The following is a 21,669-nucleotide window of genomic DNA, read 5'->3' as shown; positions in this document are numbered from 1 at the left end:
AGCCAAAAATTTCTATACGAAAACTACATACTCTCCACTAACGAGCGAAAAGTTCGGGGGGGGGGGGGGTCGGCCGTCCCCTCCCGCTCCCACAAAGCTATGCCCTTGGGTTTGGGTTGGGCTAAATTGTTTAATAAGTGGGTTACAAACTTATAAATGATGTTATATTATTATGAAAGTCAGTGTTCAGGTTATATTTTTATAAAAAAACAGTGTTTATTACAATTTTTTTTTTATAAATATGATTTTTTTTTGTCTAAGGGGGGCGATTGAAATTTTCAAGGGGTGCGGGCGAAAAATTTCAAAGGGTGCGGTCGAGATTTTACCGGAAAATGAACACTAAAAAATATTTTTTCAAAGGGTGCGACCGCCCACCCACAAGTGTGGGTAGGTCCGCCCCTGATTGTTGTTTAAATCTATTGTTGTTGCTTCTTGTTGAAGAAGTTTTTTTTATTATTTTAATTAATAATGAGTTCTAATAAAGTTATAATGATCAATTTATTCATGAGGAAAATGACAAAATATCAGTATTTAATTTGATGATTATGAGCTGATTTCAGTTTTAGACCAAAATAACAAAAAAAAAAAAAAAAATCACAAGGACCCAGATGTCAAATGTTTGAGATTTGGATTAAAGTGGCAAAACTGCCCAAATCTCAGAAACCAAAATGGCAGTTTACTAAAAAATAAATGATATGAGCATCATATTCAAGTATCATCTAAGTCTTTAGGAAAAGTTATCCTATTAAAATAAATGATATGAGCATCATATTCAAGTATCATATATATGTCTTATCCTACAAAGTCTCCTTAATTTAGGAATACTATAAAGACATAATAGATCGCAGAAAATAACATAATATATCGGAAAATATAACACAATGTTAAGAATTATAACACAATATCGAGGAAAAAAGACAAACGGAATTGCAAAAAAAAAAAAAAAATACAATGACGAAAACAAAGAAAAAGACACAATGCTAAATAAAAAGACATAACGAACTAACAAAAGTTCTAAAATCTAGAAGCTAAAAATCCAAAAGCAAAAACCGAAGATCTAAGATCATAGAATTTAACGATACCAATGTCACTAGAGTGGGTTCAATCGGAGTCCGTTTGATACCCTTCCTACGACTTCTTATTTTTAGATGACTATGTATTTAAACCTTTCACATATGTCTTTTACGCTAGTAGAATTTTCAAAAATGTCTTTTAGCTTGCTCATATATATGTGTGTGTGTATGATGATATGTGAGTAAGATTCTACCATTCTATTTTTATTCTCTAGTGTCCATTAAAAACATCTATTAATATGTATTTTCTATACTCATGTATGTATGTCAGTGATTTTGCATTATTGTCGTACAAAAAACATGATATGCGGGTAAAAGTAAATACATGACTACAAATATAGTGGGTGAACCCATTGTGATCTTTTTTTAAATGGCCCGTTTTATTATGGATCCATTTTGGTCAGAACGACACAATCCAAAATAATACCTTTTGAGAAACTGTTCGACATTGAACGTTGTTTGAGCATTGGCTGACCTAAACCGACCACCCATTTTACCCGGTTACTCACATCTACACAATCCTAAAACTTGTTGGATTATATCCAAATGAATCACTAACTAATGGACTAGTAGATAATTTTGCCTTCAAACTTTATTGAAAGACCATGTATCACATAATACAAATTCAAACTAGCGAATACTCAGTTTAAAAAGTAAATACTCACCTTAAGAGGCCTAAATACAGTTAAACGTAGCCATGAGAGGTACACCCATATGATTAACCCGAGGCCATTGTGATCTCATATCTACTCATGACAGGCGTCACCATGACCACATTAGATTTGGTAGATGATGACTGATCAGAACTACCAACATTCCATGCCATTCGAGCCAAAGAATCATTTTGTTCAAACCCTGCAAACATATACGAAAAAGGATTTAAAGGCTCAGGCACCTCTAATGCACCTTCCAACATTTTCACAACAATGCTCATCACCGGTCTAGTGTCTGGTCTATACTGAACACAACAAAGAGCCACCTTTAGCATCCTCTCCACAACTTCTTCATCCTTCTCTTCAATCGCACAAACAACCATCAAATCGTTCACTTGTTTTTTTTCATATTTGTCCCACACCCATATCGGGAACCATTGTTGACTATCACCAAGAGTCACGTCCATATTTCTCCTTCTTCCAATGATCTCAAAAAGTAACATCCCGAAACTATAAACATCACATTTGTGTGTAACTGGGAGAGGCATCCAGAGCTCGGGAGCAGCATAGCCAGGGGTGCCCCGTCCTCTTGTCAAGGTTATGTGAGTGTTTTCCCTATTACAAAGTTTTGCTAAACCAAAATCAGCTACTTTTGCACAAAATTTTGAATCCAACAATATGTTTCCTGGTTTAATATCATAGTGAACTATTCTTTGAGCACATTCTTCATGCAAGTATGCAATGCCTCTTGCGGTTCCCAATGCGATCTCGTGAAGCTTCTCAAACGTTATCACAGCCCCTTTTTTTGCTTTAAACAAGTGGTTATCCAACGAGCCATTAACCATAAACTCGTATACAATAGCTATTAAGCTTTTTTCAAAGCAAAACCCGTAAAGTCTGACAAGGTTAAAGTGATGAGTTCTTCCCATAGTGCTCACTTCCGCTATAAACTGTTCCTCAATTGTTTGGTCTGAGCTCCCATTCAATACTTTCACGGCTAGAGTCACTCCGTTGGAAGACACACCCTTGTAAACCGTCCCAAAGCCACCTGAACCCAATTCGAAGTTGAAGTTGTCTGTGGCTATTCTCAGTTGTTTAGCGGTGAACCGAATAGGCTTTTCCCTCTCCATGTCTTCTATGGTCCTTGCCACGTTCAACGGAATAAAGGATGCATTCTTTTTTTGCGTGTCATCCCATAAATGAAAAATGATGCCTACCACTAGCACCACAACTGCAAAACCATAAACCTTTATAATGATGAATAGTTTGGTGGAATTAAATTATAACTCAAGATTTTCTAACTTACCGATTACAAAAACCACAATGCCGATTAAGTTGGCACCAGCTTTGCCTATCATTACGTTATATTATGTAATTGAAAGCTTCTAAATATTCAACTTCTATACAATATAAAGTACACCAGTCTTGTTTTTATAGAGGTACCAGTCAGATTGTATATTTGTATACATATTATCCCTATGCATATATCATGCTACATTTTATATCTAGTTGGCAAGAATTTCAAGGCTAGACTTAGTCATGGAAAATGACTTCTTTTTAAATGAAGGAAAAACGACTTGCCGTTCGTTTATTAGTCGGAAAAAATCAACTCGTTGTGTTTTTTAGAAGCAATCAAACATATATATATATATATATATATATATATATATATATATATATTGTGCCATAATTAAGTGTACTGTGAAAGTTGCTTTTTTGTTAAGTTATGTTGGATATAAAAATGTTTGATTGGTTAAGAATAGAAAGGTTAAAGTTAGAGGTGATATAAAATAGGTGAGTTATAAATACAAATGGGTTTTAACGTGCAAAGGTGCGAAGTAAGCAAATAACGTGCGTAACTTGAGTTTAACCCATTCGTAATTTTCATGTTTGATGGCATGCGGGATTTAAATCTTATAACGTGCGCATTTGAAATATCAGTTTTGGCTAATTGATAGTCACATAATGTTTTGTTCTCCAAAAACATAGATGTCACACACATATATCTATTAAATGAACACTATCACAAATTACGTGTTACTGTGTAGATATAATACATGCTATATGATATTGTATATACAATGTGAATATTATCATATATGAAAGAATATACGAAGAATATTCATTGATATTGATATTACTAATAATATCATAATCATACTAAGTATATCCCACCAACAGCAAAGGTAAGGTAGGGTCTAAGGAGGGTGAGATCTAGACAGCCTTACCTCTACCCCCTAGGAATAGAGAGGCTGCTTCCAATGAGACCCCCGGCTGGATTGTAATTTTGCATCAAGCCTTGGACATAAGGCACATAACACTCAGCAATTGAGACAAACCCTAAATCCCTAATCAATTTGAAAATACAAGTTAGCCGTGACTACACAGTTCTACCAATGCAATTGTGATCTCGTATCTCTTCATGATTAGTGTTTTTGTTGTACCACTTCAACCGAGGGTCCAAGGGGCGGCAGCCTCTGGCGGGGTCCAAGGGGAAGAGCCCTTGGCTGGGGTCGAGCTAAAAATACCTTAATAAAATTGCATTTTCTGGAAAATACCATAATTTCGGAACTTCAAAATTATGGCAATTTTATGGTAGTTATGTCTTAAATTTGAGATAACTGCCTAATGGTAGTTAATCATCCTCAACCCAGAAATTCGTAGACAAGTTTTGATCAGTTACTTCTGGTTCAGACAATTTTTGCATACACGCATACCCTTGTTCAATTTTCTCGAAAATTAGAGTTTTATCCGATTAAAGTATTCGAAATAATTTGATCTGAGAGTGATTACACGTCTCTCTGATCATCCAGTTTTCTGAAAATTCCCCAACATAAAGTACACCAGTCTTGTTTCTATAGAGGTTTCAGTCAGATTGTATATTTGTATACATATAATCCCTATGCATATATTTTGCTACATTTTATATCTAGTTGGCAAGAATTTCAAGGCTAGACCTAGTCATGGAAAACGACTTCTTTTTAGATGAAGGAAAAGCGACTTGCCGTTTGTTTATTAGTCGGAAAAAATCAACCCATTGTGTTTTTTAGAAGCAATCAAACATTTTTATACATATTTTATGCCATAATTAAATGTGCTGTGAAAGTTGCCTTTTTGTTAAATTATGTTGGATATAAAAATGTTTGATTGATTAAGAACAGAAAGGTTAAAGTTAGAGGTGATATAAAATAAGTGGAAGTTTTAAATATAAATGAGTTTTAATATGCGAAGTAAGCAAATAACGTGAGTAATTATGTATTATAACATGCAAGCCATACGTAATTTGAGTTTAACCCATGCATAATTTTCTTGTTTGATGGCATGTGGGATTTGGATTTTGTAACGGACATATTTGAAAAATGAACATGTGTAATTCACTTCGTACCTTGGTGCATTAATGGGGTATTGTACAAAAACATTCCCCTATAAAATAAATGAATTGATTTGTCTATTATTCATTTGTTGAGAGAATCGTAAACATGGCTATTTTCTAATGGTGTTACATAGTAGTATCAGAACAATTTATAAGTAAATTTACAATGTACTTGTTCATATACATGTTTTAACAGGCGCACCATAGTTTTTTTTCAATTAGTATACATTTAAACATGCATTAAACAAATGATATGAGCATCATATTCATCAAGTATCATATATGTCTTTAGGTAAAGTTATCCTACAAAAATAAATGATATGAGCATCATATTCAAGTATCATCTAAGTCTTTAGGAAAAGTTATCTTGTAAAAGTAAATGATATGAGCATCATATTCAAGTATCATATATATTTTTAGGTAAAATTATCTTATAAAAATAAATGATATGAGCATCATAAAGACATAATGGATCGGAAAATATAACACAATGTTAAGGATTATAACACAATGTCGAGGAAAAAGACAAAAGGAATTGCAAAAAAATAAAAAAAAGATACAGTGAAGAAAATAAAGACAAAGACACAGTGCTAAATAAAAAGACACAACGATTTAACAAAAGTTCTAAAATCTAGAAACTAAAAATCCAAAAGCAAAAACCGAAGATCTAAGATCATAGAATTTGACGATACAAATGCCACTAGAATGGGTTAAATTAGAGTCCGTTTGATACCTTTTCTATGACTTCTTAATTTTAGATGACTATGTATTTGAACCTTTCACATATGTCTTTTACGCTAGTATAATTTTCAAAAATGTCTTTTCGCTTGCTCATATGTATGTGTGTGTGTGATGATATGTGAGTAAGATTCTACTATTCTATTTTTATTCTCTGGTATCCATTAAAAAAGTCTATTAATATCTATTTTCTATACTCATGTATGTATGTCAGTGATTTTGCATTATTGTCGCACAAAAAACATGATATGCAGGTAAAAGTAAATACATGACAACAAAATCTAGTTTTCATAAAAAGAATGTCTTCCGACTCTTCATCCAACTCATCCCACTCTGACATGGGAATGACTGACAATTTGATTATTACCGCGGCTCAGGCAGCGCTTCAACTTTTCAGAGACGAAACCGAATTGTCACAAACACGTACTAGACAACTAACGCTTGAATGAGATCGATTGGGTGCTCATCATTCATTTAGTGAATGATTATTTTCTAAAACCCCAATGTATGATGATATAGTTTTGGCGTCGCTTTCGTATGAGTCCCCGACCTTTTTTTTGAGAATTTCTTGCGATTTAGAGCGCGGGTATGCATATTTTACACAAAGAGAAGATGTCAGACGTAACTTGGATTCTCTGGTTTGCAAAAGTGTACAACCGCAATTTGTCAACTGGCATGCGACTCCGACATGTCAATTGATGCATAGGACGAGTATTTAAGAATGCTAGAAAAAGTATGTCCGGATAGTCTTGACAATTTCTGCAAAGATATTCTTTTAATTGGCAGTTATTATTTATTAATATTCATTGTTGTTGTTCATAATGGATAGTGATTCCTATTTCTCACCTTTCTTTTCCTAAATATCGCATATCATATAATGTTTTTTTAAGGACAAACTTTATATAAACCAACCTGATTAGCAAATCTCTTAAAAAAAAAAAAAAAAAAAAAAAAAAAACAAAACAAAGAAAGAAAGAAAGAAAATTACATATTAATTGGTGGGTTTTTAAGCCACTCTACCCAATCAAAACTGCACTTAATTAGAATTCTCAGAAAAAAACCAAAGAAAAGAAATCGAAACAACCGAATCAAAAAGACTTTCTTTGTACTCCTTTTCTGTCGATCACGTAGTTTTTTGTTTCGAAATCTCCAAATGATCCACAAGCCGTGAAAACAATAGCCTCGACAACTTCTTCCGAAAGCGACGCCAAAACTGTGCATACTTTTTAAATGGCCCGTTTTATTATGGATCCATTTTGGTCAGAACGAGACAATCCAAAATGATACCTTTTGAGAACAGCTTCGACATTGAACGTTGTTTGAGCATTGGCTGACCTAAACCGACCACCCATTTTACCCGGTTACTCACATCTACACAATCTTAAACTTGTTGATTATATCCAAATGAATCAATAACTAATGGACTAGTAGTAGATAATTTTGCCTTCTAACTTTATTGAAGTAAATACTCACCTTAAGAGACCTAAATACAGTTAAACTTAGCCATGAGAGGCACCCCCATATGATTAACCTGAGGCCATGGTGATCTCATATCTCCTCATGACAGGCGTCCCCATAACCACATCAGATTTGGTGACCACTTGAGATGATGACTGATCAGAACCACCAACATTCCATGCCATTCGAGCCAAAGAATCGTTGTGTTCAATCCCTACAAACATATATGAAAAAGGATTTAAAGGCTCAGGCACCTCTAATGCACCTTCCAACATTTTCACAACAATGCTCATCACCGGTCTAGTGTCTGGTCTATACTGAACACAACAAAGAGCCACCTTTAGCATCCTCTCCACAACTTCTTCATCCTTCTCTTCAATCGCACAAACCACCATCAAATCGTTCACTTGTTTTTTTTCATATTTGTCCCACACCCATACCGGGAACCATTGTTGACTATCACCAAGAGTCACGTCCATGTTTCTCCTTCTTCCAATGATCTCAAAAAGTAACATCCCGAAACTATAAACGTCACATTTGTGTGTAACTGGGAGAGGCATCCAGAGCTCGGGAGCAACATAGCCAGGGGTGCCCCGTCCTCTTGTCATGGTTATATGAGTGTTATCCCTGTTGCAAAGTTTTGCTAAACCGAAATCAGCTACTTTTGCACAAAATTTTGAATCCAACAATATGTTTCCTGGTTTGATATCATAGTGAACTATTCTTTGAGCACATTCTTCATGCAAGTATGCAATGCCTCTTGCGGTTCCCAATGCGATCTCGTGAAGCTTCTCAAACGTTATCATAGCCCCTTTTTTTGCTTTAAACAAGTGGTTGTCCAATGAGCCGTTAACCATAAACTCGTATACAAGAGCTCTTAAACTTGATTCAAAGCAAAACCCATAAAGTCTAACAAGGTTAAAGTGATGGGTTCGTCCCATAGTGCTCACTTCCGCCATGAATTGTTCCTCAATTCTTTTGTCCGATGTCCCATTTAGTACTTTAACAGCTACAACCACTCCGTTGCTAAATATTCCCTTGTAAACTGTCCCGAAGCCGCCTGAACCCAACACGATGCTAAAGTTTTCTGTTGCTATTCTTAGCTGTTGAGAGGTGAATCGAATGGGCTTCTCTCTTTCCATGTCGTCCAGGAATTTGACCATGGTGAGGGGAATAAAACGCGAATCGTTAACAAAAGTGGCAGGTTGTACGTTGGATCTTTTATGGCATACATACATGAGGATGGGTATCTTTACCACAACAACTGCAAAATAGAAACCATTATCATCAACAAACCGTTAAAACAATTCCTCCAATGAAGAGAGCGGAAAACCTTACTAACAAAGATAACCACAAGGTATACACCGGTGGTGACATCGTCTTCACTTGACATATTGTTAGTTAGGATCAAAGATTACAACTGAAACTTTAGAATAAGTAATCAATGCTTATATGGAGGTCATATACATCATCCTCGGTGGAGTTCTCGAAGTTAAACAAGGAAAACGTCCCATTTTATTCCTATGATGCTTGAATGGTCTATGTATTTGATTTGGTAATATATTACATGGGAATATGGTTATAGTATTGTTATTTCAGTTCATATAAAACAAAGTTAAAGCAGACAGCTAAAGCCTAAATTTGTTTATGGCGATACACCATATGATCGAATTGGCATTATAATTATTTGTAGCGATTAAAACTATATTCTGTATCGAATAGTTAAAAGTATCGTTTTAATGGTATTCATGGTATGTTGGTGATGAAAGTGTTATCAAATTATGTTAGTTAATTAAGATTATGTAAAATCATAGTGAAATATGAATAAATCTTTATAAAAATAAGTAGGTGTAAAGTGCAATTCATCTAAAAGACTCTTTTAACTTCTGGCACATAGGAACCTTGGGCGGTGTCCAAGGGGTTGAGCCCATGGTTGGGGCTTGTTGTCCCGTCAACGAGTGGCACCCAAGGTGGGGAAAAATTGATTAACTTCTGGCACATAGGAACCTTGGGCGGTGTCCAAGGGGTTGAGCCCATGGTTGGGGCTCGTTGAGCCCCATGGTTGGGGCTCGTTGTCCAAGAAGTTGTTTTGCACTTGCACAGTTGATTGATGGTTGTATGGGAATTGATAAACAGATAGAACTAGTTATCAGTGGGATGCCACTAGGATCAGAAACTATTGCGACTAGTAGCAACTTTGATAAGAAACCACTGCGATCAGCAGCAACCTTGATCAGTGGCAATCATGATCATCAGTAGTAACTAAGTTACCGTATAAGGAATTTTCTTAGTGTTGGCATGCTAATCATCATTAGTAACTAAGTTACAGCAGGGGAAATTTTCTTGTTTCTGAGTTAACCAAATAACTACCAATTGTTGCCACAGACTTGCATGAAGAGCTGTCATTTTAGTAAAATGTTGTGATGGCTTCCCAATAATAAGATAAGTCTTTTGTCATTTGCTAATACAGTTTTTTCACAAGAGAAGATCTAATACTAGTTATTGTTTCTCCATGAATTATCCAATTGTGAGTTTGATTGTACCATCAAATTACTTTAATCTGGAAGTGGACGCACATGATTAAGAGAGATATACAGGTCGAAAGCCATCTTAGATTTTCTTTAACCTTTCGATGATGAAATAGCAACACGTTTTTTTTTTATCTAGATGTAGAAAACTCAACCACCAATAGGTTTCATTGCAACATTGTGAGCACTAAAGGGTTCACAAAACTAGGCTTTTGACCAAACAGTAGCATCCAAGTATCCAACCATAGATATAAAAAAATATAATGTACAACTCTTCAGTTCTGCAGTCAACAACTAAACCAATGATCTCATCATCAAACTGCCTAGATCCTGCTCACCAAACTTGAGTTCTAGAATCGACCCGGTTCACTGCGCAGCAAAAAGTTAGCCTGCTAAAGTGACCACCACATCAAGTCGAGTTCATAGATATTAGCTAAATCCATGATAATCCATACTTTACAACTAATTAGTCATGGGTCCAGTGTCAAAGATTATAACATGAAAGCAAGTGTATGAAATAAATTGAACAAGGCTCACAAGCTGAAAGCAGCATCCAAAGCCCTACCTCTGCAAGTAATAAAAAGGTAAGACAAACAAAGAAGATAAAAGCCCACACAACACGATTATTACAACCGCTATATATTCCGCCAATATGTACCAATAAAGGGTCCTCACCTACAGGGCCACACCAATATGTACCGTTATATACAACTAGAAGCGCCAGAAACACCATCTTCTTTCAGTGTTTTAGTTCTTACTCTTTTTCAGGGTTCAAAGTACATGATGAAACTGATATCTATGTTGTATCATACGGCTAACCCTACTTAATCTGTGAATTACAGCGAACCTAAAAAAGATAAAGAATCCAAAGTGGGTATACTAAAGAAGACTTCTGCACAAATCTGACAAAAATAGTACCTTTTTCGGGACAATCTGTAAACAAGAGAAGCCAAACACCACCTTGAATCCCACTTGTAACACGTTCATGATTTTTTTAAAACTTTTTTTTTTGTAATTTAGATGACGTAACTTGCTAAAGATAATTCTTTAAGCTCACTTAGCATCCACTCCTCACCGGTTTGACCACCAAGAACAATAGCGCGTGTACCTCCAACAATACACGTACTATGCCCCCAAGCAAACCTCGGTGGTCGACCCGGCACATTCAATATTCTCCATGTGGGGTTCTCCTCAGTCGGGTCAAGAATATACAGTTGTGAAGCCGAGTGGAGACCCGCAACCGACCCGCCAAACACAAGTATTCTCCCACCAGGAAGGCTGACTGCCACGTGGTCAAGCCGAGGAGGTGGAGCTATGCCACCTGGATTACCAGCACCCGGCATTCCACTCCCGGTTACCGATCTCCAACTCGGCTCATCCTCACTTAAATCCATTGTGAATACGTCGCTTGACCGAAACCTCAGGGGCCCACTCTTTGCAAGACCACCAAACATCAAGATTTTTCTTCCACCGTAGACTGATAACGTGTGACCAAGACGAGATGGTGGGGTCCATGATACGGATATCTCTTTCCACATGGGTTTCTCCATTGAAAGATCGAGTAAAAAAGTGTCGCTAAGAAGTACTCCTGAATCCGCACAACCACCGGAAACGATTAACTTTGTGCCGTCGAGAGTGCATGAACTGTGCCATGATCGCGGAAGTGGTGGGGCCAAACCGGAAATCTCACGCCATATTAAATGTTTAGCATCCAAATCCAACAAAAAGACGTCGTTTAATAACCCTTCGAGCCCGCAGCCGCCAAACACGACCAAATTGGAACCGTTCACGCAAGAAAGCGTATGACCCCAACGACCGGGGGGTGGTGAGCCGACTTTAATATGCTGCCACTCGGGTTTGCTTGAGTTTAAATCGAGCACAAAGGTATCGTTCATCGGTTGCATGTTGACTCCCTCCCCGCCGAATAAAACCACACGGTTCCCAACTGCACACGCGCTGAAATTGCAGCGGGACGGCTCGACCGCACCGCCAATGGTTAGCTTCCTCCATGCAGCCGCTTCGAGAGTCGTGAGCTCCTGCGCCAAACGACCCCATCCCAACCGTTTAGCCCCGGGAACCGTCTCGAGAACTCTGGTCGTTTCACTCCCCCATGCGTTCTGACAAACCATTCTCCATAAATCCTCGTTCTTGGTGACTTCGTAAAACCGCATGCAAACAGATCCAACGGATGCTATATCTCTCGGTGTTAACCGTGAAAGAATCTTTAGCGAAAGCACTTCATCGGTTAATTGTAGAATCCCACAGAGCTCATGAGTAGAACAATCGCTGTTCTTGCTTGAAGTTATACATGAGGACAGAAGACCAGAACAGAAGACATCGGATGTTTTTACAGTTCCCTTTATTGTTGATCCCGGAAGTGGGCCCAGGTCAATGTTTACTTCTGTAAAGAACTGGATACCAATGATATGGGTTACTTCATCATCATCACCGTAAATAGATGTCATACGCAGTCTGTTCATTAATGGGGTACCGTCTTTTTTGAAATTTAGTAGCTCTCCTTGGAATTCAATACCATTATTAAGGCATCTTCTGATTTCTGAAACTACCGTTGAGTCCACCAGTGGGTGCCTTCGCTTTGCGTATGGACCCCTGCACTGCAAAAACCGACTGCCAAAAAACACACCATTCAGAGGGATTGTTCATAATATAGATACAACTACAAGTGGTATAGTAAATAATATAGATACAGATGTAAAATTATAAAGTTTCATCAGTCCAAATGTGATAACTAAAGAAATGAACATGCATCAGAATAGGTTTATATAATTACTGGTTTACAAACTAATTATTATCTTATGAACTTTACATTTTATCACCCCAAGACATGAATACCAAATATCTTGAGTTACGAGTGATGCTTGAGTTTGACATTGCATGTATCCTTTACAAGAGAAAATAGCCATGCTACTTATGAACAAGCCCAAAAGGTAATATGGGAACAAATATAGAAAGTCCAACAAAGATATGAACAAACTCCACATATGTAAGGCTAGTGGGTATGGTGATGGACCATCCTTGGAGGATGATCCACCACGTAGGCGCCACGTCATAGTCCTCCCAAGGATGGTCCATCCTCCAAAATTAGAGGGCATGGGAGGATGGTCCTAGTCATAGTCCTCCCCACCACTTTTATGTTTTTTTTTTAAATCTTCCACTTTTTTTATTTTTTAAATCTTCCATTTTGTTTAAGGAAACCAAACAGCTTTTAATGAAAGAAGAAGCATGTACGAAAAAAAAAAAAGTTTAAAAAAATTAATGAATATCCCAATACCCTATCATCCTCCATCAGATCTACCTTCTCCATCTCAAAACCCCCAAATCCTCCATTTTTATTTTTCACCCTCACATCTCAAAACCCCCAAATCCTCCACCAGATCTACCTTCTCCGATCCAGATCTCCGATCATGGCGGCGTCACGGCGGCTCCGGGACCTCCAATCGCAACCAGGCAACAAAATCTCCGATCATGGCGGCGTCACGGCGGCTCCGGGATCTCCGATCATGGCGGCGTTCGGAAATCCCGATGAAGACTTGTTCACATCTGTTACAACTTGATAAAAAGGGGCCCACCATTTGGATCGTCCTGAACGTCTGAAACTCGACGGAGAGGACGATGACTGGATCAAGACGGGGGTGGCGGCATGGAGAGGGGGACGGCGACGAGACGGCGACGGAGCTGGACGGTCCCCATATCGTCCAGCCTAAGGCACCTTTTATATAAAGTGTATAACACCGAACCTCACTTAGGAATCTATACGCCATGTAAATCGATATATCTCGGTCTATTAGATCACTTCACATGCCGGCTCAAAATGTTATTTTTCCCAGATTCGTTGGGAAGAGATTATAGTTTACTTTACAAGACCAAACTCAACTTCAAAGACTTATGATTTCATCAGTTCACTGCAAATAATGACACGCATCTTCACAACCACTTTGATGATTTAAAAAAAGTATGAAAATATATCCCACTTTGGGAAGAATATGAATTACAAAAGGTCGAACAAAAACTTTGATTTAGTGGACAAAGAACCTATAAAAATGCATGTCAGAAATGTGGAAATCTGAAATCATAAGTATGACACTAAAAACTAGAAAGTCAAATGTGGATTATTTTCTATTGTGGCAAATGAACTTCTATCGAGAAACAAAGATGAACATTTGGGGCAAACTCTCATTATCGGTAACACAAATTTCAGAGTCAAAGATCCTATCCATAGTTGTTAATGGCAAATAGCGACAAATAACGATAAGGTACCTATATGCTACATAGCGAATTGTGATAAATAGCGGGCGGCTATTTTATAAATAGCGATATACTAGAAAAAATATTTAAAAAAAAATTATATGTATATGATATCAAAATACCCTAGTATATATGCTATTTACATGTATACTTAACAAAAACCTAAAATCCAGCTATTTCATAGCTATATTTAATTGCTATTTATATTTACAAAACAAAAAAAAAAGTGTCGCTATTCTCGCTATCCATCACTACAACCCTAATAGCGACACTATACCTATACGCTACGTAGCGCGCTCTAGCAATCGCTATTGCCAACTATGATCCTATCAGAGTTTTGGTAAATTGATGGAAGTCAACAAAAACATTGAACAAAGTTCAGTGACGACCTTTATAAAAGAAGCTAAGGTTTGAAAAGAGAAGGTTAGCTTAATGCCTGTTCAACCAACAAGAGTCTGTTTACACGAATACAATAACAGAATCTCGGTCACAATATGTAAGCTACTCGAAAGAGCAAAGGTAACAACTGAAACTTGACAGAAGCAGTGAGGGGATAGATTAGCAAGTGTTTACATACAGTTATACTAATAGGCAAAGGTAAAGAGCATGAAAGTTTAATTAAATAACAAATTTCCTGCATATTCCTTCATCAGGTATAAAGCTTTAAACAACCTACGTGCAATGCACTTCCTAGGGTTGTATGTATTCCTTCCTAATGTTACTTACAACACTTTATCCTTCAAATGTCAATTCATGAAGGTTTAATAACCTAATTTGTGCAATCAAAGTCACCAAAACACATTACCCCTAAGCAACTACACAATCACATATTTCAATCGGTTGAACAAAGTACTCACCAATTACGACCAAGGACTTCTTCAGCTCGATATCCAGTAACCATCTCAAAAACCGAATTAACATAAATAATCGGTTGATCAGGCTCCAACGCATCCGTAACCACGAAACCACAGGGCGCCGGTTGCAGCAGCCCGTCCACGGGGAACGGCAGCGGTCCGCCATCGTTCAATAAGAAGCCTCCTTCATCGTCTCCGCTTAGATCAGAACTGCTACTGTCCCACTCCATAATAACTGTCGATTCACCCCATACGAGACACGTCAAATTAGGGTTCGATTGAATGACTGGTGTGGTTAACTGATACGATCCAGGAGGTTACAACACGAACCCACGGCCCAGTCAAGAGCTCCGGACCCGACCCATCAACTGCCGAACCGGTCAAGAATGGTGAAGTGAAGTTTGTTTCCTAATTTTCAGCCAAGTAGTTGAGTAGTGGAGCATAGTAGGACCCATTCAAATTTAGTGTTTCTTTTCCCACGTTTGCATGCACGTAGCTTGATAGTGGTGGTACCACATTCTGCATCTTTACATTTTCCATGCATAATTTTAGGATACCATGTTTAGCATTTTTCATTATAAATTGTAATCGTTTTTCATTCGAGAAATTAAGAAGAAAATTGTTCCAGTCCTTGTGTTTTACTTTTGTCTTTTGGAGAGTGGTTCTCTCGAAATAACCTCCTAACATTTGGTGCTTTCATCTTGAACTCCCCATGGCTCCCAAGAAAGATACCTCTACATCCCCCATTGATGACGGTCTGCAAACCGTTCTCGATCGTCTTGATGCCAATGCCGCCCACATGACCACCCACTTTACCGGCCTCAACACCACCCTCAACACAGCCCTCACAAGCCTAGCCGAAGCCATATCCAATCTTCCCACAGCCATTTCCCTTGTTATGTCTTCCAATCCACCGCCACCGAACAACCCGCCACCGAACAACCCGCCGCCGAACAACCCTCCACCAAACAACCCACCACCGAACAACTCCGCCATGCGGCCCCCGAAAATCCATTTGCCGACCTTCGATGGTTCCAATCCTCTCGATTGGCTTTTTCAAGCAACCAACTACTTTGATTACTACTCTATCCAACCTGCCCAACGCCTCTCTTTGGCCCAATTTTACTTCACCGGAGACGCCTTGAGTTGGTATAAATACCTTTCCAACAATCGGCTTCTAGGAACGTGGCCAGAATTTTCCCGGGCTCTCGAACTCCGATTCGGACCTTCCGATTATGAAAACCACCAAGCTACCCTCTTCAAGCTCAAGCAACTCACCACCGTGACTGCCTATCAAGCTGCCTTCGAGAAACTATGCAACCAGGTAGTCGGCCTTTCTAATGAGGCCCTCCTTAATTGCTATCTTTCTGGTCTTCGGCCGGAAATTCAAGCCGAGTTAGCAGTGTTACGCCCTACCTCCTTGCACCAAGCATACGGTTTGTCTAAACGAGTTGAAGATAAACTTGGTTATTCACAGTTCTCTTCACCCAATTCCACACCCCAATCTGCTACAAACCCATTGATCGCCACCTCCAACCAAACATCACCACCCAACTTATCGTTATCACCAGCTTCCGTCATATCCCCCACCACTTTACCTACCGCCAGATTATCGCCTGACCAACTCCAACAGCGTCGCGCCGCAGGTCTTTGTTTTCGTTGCCCCGCCAAGTACCATCCCGGCCACAAGTGTGATCCACCCCAATTCTTACTCATAGCCGACAATGACTTGCAAGCTCCCAACCCTCCTACACCACCTCATGTTCATATTCTTGAGGAGGCACCAAACCTACCACACTTTCTGGCGCTATCCCCAGCAACGTTTTATGGCATCGCACCAGCTACCGCCCTACGTCTCACAGGCTATGTCAACGGCAAACCGATTCAGATTCTCGTTGATTCTGGCAGCACTCATAACCTGATTCGGCCTGGCATGGCTACTGATTTGCACCTTCTCATGGAGCCAGCGCCGCCCTTTCCGGTGCTTATCGGAAATGGGGAACCACTACAATGCACCGGTTATTGCCCGGACGTTCCCCTTACACTCCACATGGCTTCCTTTAAGGTTAAATTGTTTGTTTTGCCATTCAAAGGTTTTGATATTATCCTCGGGTTCGATTGGTTGCGTTCTTTAGGCACTGTTACCGCTGACTTCTCGGTCCCATCTCTGACTTTTCAACAAGGCAACAACACAATCACCTTGAAAGGTTCAACTGCATCTTCCTCCAAGTTAGCCACCGCTACGATTACGGACCTTGAGGACAAGGTCTTTTCTCATGGGGCGGGTATTGATACGATCCAGGAGGTTACAACACGAACCCACGGCCCAGTCAAGAGCTCCGGACCCGACCCATCAACTGCCGAACCGGTCAAGAATGGTGAAGTGAAGTTTGTTTCCTAATTTTCAGCCAAGTAGTTGAGTAGTGGAGCATAGTAGGACCCATTCAAATTTAGTGTTTCTTTTCCCACGTTTGCATGCACGTAGCTTGATAGTGGTGGTACCACATTCTGCATCTTTACATTTTCCATGCATAATTTTAGGATACCATGTTTAGCATTTTTCATTATAAATTGTAATCGTTTTTCATTCGAGAAATTAAGAAGAAAATTGTTCCAGTCCTTGTGTTTTACTTTTGTCTTTTGGAGAGTGGTTCTCTCGAAATAACCTCCTAACATTAACAGACAGATGAGAGAGTAGGTATGAGTCAGTCGATGACAGAGTCACGAGAGGTGGTGACAGTGTATCCAAATATCTCCTTCGTGTTTGGCTCGTTTATAAATTAAATGGATTGTTTACAACCGAGTCAAAAAAACAAACGAGTATTTTCAGAGTATTAAGTATGAGCGGCGAGTCATTTGGACATCCTTAGGGCATGTTTGGCTAAGCTTTTTGAAGTAACTTACCGACTTATTGGCTTTTTGAAAAGTCATAAGCTTCAAAATGATGTTTGGCAACAAGTGTGTATGTGAGGGGAAAAAGCCAATAAGTCAATAAGTCACTCCATACTGACTTTTCCAAAAAGCTAATAACTCAATAAGTTGTTTCAAAAAGCTTAGCCAAACATGCCCTTAGTCTCTAGTGTGTCATTGGGTTTAAATTTGCATAGAGAGATAGTGACAGTTTTTGGTTTTAAGTTTTTGTGCCTTATAATGCAGTCACATTTTATAGCATAATATTTTTAATGAATGACAGTATTGTTGTCAGAGCCCTTATTAAGAATTTAAGTGTCTCTAAAAAGATTGGTACCAGATTGTTGTATGAATTGGAACACAGGAACACAGTTGTAGTTCATGTTTATGGCTAACACCCACAAATTCGTTTATTAATCAAGAAACTATAACTCAAACTTGATTACAGATCCCAAGCCATTGAACACGGTATTTATAGTTATTCTATCTAATTAGACTATAACTAGGACTCCTATTAATTAATTTCACTTTAATTATCTAACACGCATCCTATTGTAACTCAATTAGGATCACTTAGATAATTAATCACAAATTAATTAATATATTGTTTAATATTTATCATCTCCTAAACTTGAACATGATAATCTTCTTAGTCGATCCCCATGTCTGGCAACCACGTGATACGACTAGAATTCCCCAACATTCATCCATTGAATTTCTGAATCGTATACAGGAGATCTTCAACGCCGTAGATCCTGCATCTCCTTGAATTTGATTTTCAGCAGTGCCTTCGTCAATATATTTGCTCGTTGTTCATTGCCAGATGCATCTTCAACAGTCACTTCGTTGTTTTCAACACACTCCCGAATAAAGTGAAATCGAGACTTTATATACTTGCTTCAATTATGGAACATCGGGTTTCACTAAGGCAATCGCTGAAGTATTATCCACTTTTAACATCACTTTCTACGCTTTTCTTCCAGTAACTTCACTTATCAATTCTCGCAACCAAATAACCTGACAAGCTGCTGAACTAGCTGCCATGTATTTAGCTTCACATGATGATAACGCCACTATACTATGCTTCTACGAACACCATGTAGTTGGTGCAAAACCATAGTAAAACACGTGTCCCGTTGTACTCCAACCATCATTAGCATCACTATTGTAACTACTATCATTGTAGCCACATAACACGCTTTCTTCTTTTCTCATATAAGTAGTCGCATAGCTCGCGGTTCTCTTCAAATATCAGAGTATCTGTTTAATAGCTACTACATGACTCTATCTTGGATTTTGTATTTACCGACTAATAATGTCAACTGAATAAACGAGATACGGACGCGTCTGAAGTAAATAATGCAAACACCCAACTATTTTTCTATTATTGGTTGCTTCGACTTCGACTTCAGCTTCGTCTTTGTCTTCTTCTTCGGCTTTTGATAACTTTAAATTCGGGTCCATTGGAATAAGAACCGAATTACACTCGTGCATCCTCGCTCCTTTAATAATCTTCCAGGCATAATCTTCTTATTTGATTTTAATTCCATTCGCGCCTTGTGAAACTATGATACCCAAATAATATGTTAATTTTCCAAGATCAGACATGTCAAACCGTTTTGCCATTCCATTCCTGAACTCATTAATAATAGACAAACTTGAACCTGTAACGAATAAGTCATCAACATACACAACTAAGATTAGTAGAGAATTACCCACAATCTTTCGATACACGACGTGTTCTTTAGTACCACCGATCGAATTTCAAAGTCTTTAACATGGAATCTAAGTTGATATTCGAACACCGGGGTGCTTGTCTTAACCCGTACAATGCCTTGAAAAGCTTGTAAACTTTGTGACTTTCTTTCGTTCTAATGAATCCTTCTGGTTGAAGTACATAAACATCTTCCTCCAAATCACCATTTAAAAATGCAATTTTCACATCTTAATGGTGTATTTCCCAACCTTCCATGGCTGCAAGAGAAATAAGAAACCGGATCATCTCGATTCGCGTAACTGGTGCAAAAACTTCGTCAAAATAAATACTTAGTTTTTGCACGCACCATTTTGTTACAAGTCTCGCTTTGTATTTATTAATTGTTCCATCCACATTTTTTATTTTGAAACCCACTTTAAACCGATTGGTTTAACGCCTTTTGGTAAATCCACAAGTTTCCATGTTTGGTTTCATTCAATCGAATCAATTTCTTCTCGCATTACTTTAACCCATCCCCCCTTTAATTTTCCTTCGCCAAAATTAGCACGTTTGTCATCAATTAAAAGCAATTCACACGTATTTAATTCGTAGCAATTATATTTAACTGGTAAAATATACTGACGAGTGGAACGCCTAACCTGAAATTCATCTTCGATTACAATATCTACAGTTTCTGGGCTGCTCTGGGCAGTTTCTTGGTTGCTCAAAGTTGTTTCTAACATCATTTGGCTTAGATTTATTGACCCAAGGCCAATATCAATCACACTACCCTAGTAAACGATAAAATAACCCGGTTCTGTTTCACTTTCGATATGTTTTTCAACACTTTTATTCGATTTCCATCTCCTTGTTTTGTCAAATTACACGTGTTTATTTACCATAATTTGTCGAGTTCTCGGATCATATAAACGGTACCCTTTGGACCTGGGATCGCTTCCAAGATGCACCAAAATATTGGACCGATCATCGAGCTTTTGAATATCCGTTTCGATTTTGCAAAAGTAATACAACCATAAACTTTAACTTGTTTTATATTAGGTTGTTTACCTTTGTATTTTTTCATGCAGAGTTGCTCCTACCAATGCACGCGTAGGAGAACGGTTGATTAAATACGTTGCATGTCTGACCACTTCACCCCATAAATAGTTTGGAACTATCATTGCTTTCATTATTCTCTGAACCATCTCCATAAGTGTTCGGTTTCGACATTTGACTATTCCGTTTTGTTATGGTGTGTGAGGAGTTGTCAAATGCCTCGTTACCCCCCCCCCCTTCATCACAATAACAGTTAAATGCCCAGGATGTATACTTACCACCTCTATCAGTTCACAAGGTTTTGAGCAAATTACCCGTCTCTTTTTCCATCGTCGCCTTAAAACATTTGATAGTTTCGGATGCTCCACTTTTCTCCTTTAACAAGTAAGAACACATATATCGTGAGAAATCATCAATCAAATCTAAAATATAACGATTACCTTTTATGGTCGATGGGGATATTGGTCCACATAAATCACCATGTACTAATTCAAGCGTTCGAGATGCTTGAAAAGACAATTTTCACGTTTGTTTTCCAACAATACACACTTCGCACACCTTATTCTCGTAACGAATCTTTGGAACTCCTAAAACCATCCCATTCATTTAGTCTATCGATGTGGCGACATAAAGTTATTTAAAAAGGAGTTGTATTTGCAATGGAGTTCTTTTTGGTACAACAAACTTAGTGATTGTCGGTACAGTAAAGGTTCCGTGACGAACCGAACCGAGTATTCATTTTTATGGTTTTGGGTCGATGTAAAACACGTGTTGATATTCTTTGAGTGTATCTTTCTCGGTTGCTATTCCAAGCGCCAACATTGTATCAAAACAAATAGATAATGACCGAAAGCCCGCTGCACAGCGAGGGTAATCCAACTAGTTAGAATAGAAGACTGGGTTAGATAACATGGTTAATCGGTCCTTATGTTCAGGAGATGGACCATATCTAATTTAACTTATAATAAAATATTCTAATTAATGCCACATGGCATATTCTCCTTCAACCTCGTAATTTTTACTTATATTTTATTTTAATTAATTTTAATTTAATACTTTAACAT

The 21,669-nt window shown here is 38.2% G+C and overlaps 3 protein-coding genes across 4 annotated transcripts; all 3 read right to left on the bottom strand.

Annotated features, from left to right (window-relative positions):
• Nucleotides 1-1,640: 1,640 nt before the first annotated feature.
• Nucleotides 1,641-3,119, bottom strand: LOC110894571 (G-type lectin S-receptor-like serine/threonine-protein kinase At1g34300). The gene is made up of 2 exons (XM_022141789.2): nucleotides 3,033-3,119; nucleotides 1,641-2,957 (listed from the first exon to the last, which is right to left on the bottom strand). Exons 1-2 carry the CDS (start codon nucleotides 3,082-3,084, stop codon nucleotides 1,792-1,794), a joined length of 1,218 nt encoding a protein of 405 aa, XP_021997481.1. The 5' UTR covers nucleotides 3,085-3,119; the 3' UTR covers nucleotides 1,641-1,791.
• A 3,725-nt stretch (nucleotides 3,120-6,844) lies between these two features.
• Nucleotides 6,845-8,554, bottom strand: LOC110892679 (G-type lectin S-receptor-like serine/threonine-protein kinase At1g34300). Its single transcript, XM_022139829.2, has one exon. The coding sequence runs from the start codon at nucleotides 8,531-8,533 to the stop codon at nucleotides 7,364-7,366; it is 1,170 nt and encodes a 389-aa protein (XP_021995521.2). The 5' UTR covers nucleotides 8,534-8,554; the 3' UTR covers nucleotides 6,845-7,363.
• A 1,462-nt stretch (nucleotides 8,555-10,016) lies between these two features.
• On the bottom strand, nucleotides 10,017-17,732 carry LOC110894572 (adagio protein 1). Of its 2 annotated transcripts, XR_004861403.1 has the most exons (4): nucleotides 17,623-17,732; nucleotides 14,947-15,242; nucleotides 10,742-12,451; nucleotides 10,017-10,390 (listed from the first exon to the last, which is right to left on the bottom strand). XR_004861403.1 is itself a non-coding variant. In XM_022141790.2 (3 exons), the coding sequence occupies exons 2-3, from the start codon at nucleotides 15,171-15,173 to the stop codon at nucleotides 10,840-10,842; spliced, it is 1,839 nt and encodes a 612-aa protein (XP_021997482.1). In that variant the 5' UTR covers nucleotides 15,174-15,242; nucleotides 17,623-17,732; the 3' UTR covers nucleotides 10,017-10,839. The 2 variants fall into 2 exon arrangements, 1 of the variants encoding a protein (XP_021997482.1); XM_022141790.2 differs by having other exon boundaries at nucleotides 10,017-12,451.
• Between the last annotated feature and the right edge of the window lie 3,937 nt (nucleotides 17,733-21,669).

The sequence above is a fragment of the Helianthus annuus genome, chromosome 6, assembly GCF_002127325.2.
Source record: "Helianthus annuus cultivar XRQ/B chromosome 6, HanXRQr2.0-SUNRISE, whole genome shotgun sequence".
Taxonomy (NCBI): domain Eukaryota; kingdom Viridiplantae; phylum Streptophyta; class Magnoliopsida; order Asterales; family Asteraceae; genus Helianthus; species Helianthus annuus.
The sequence above is the reverse complement of the archived record's forward strand: the minus strand, read 5'-3'. Positions and strand labels throughout refer to the sequence as shown.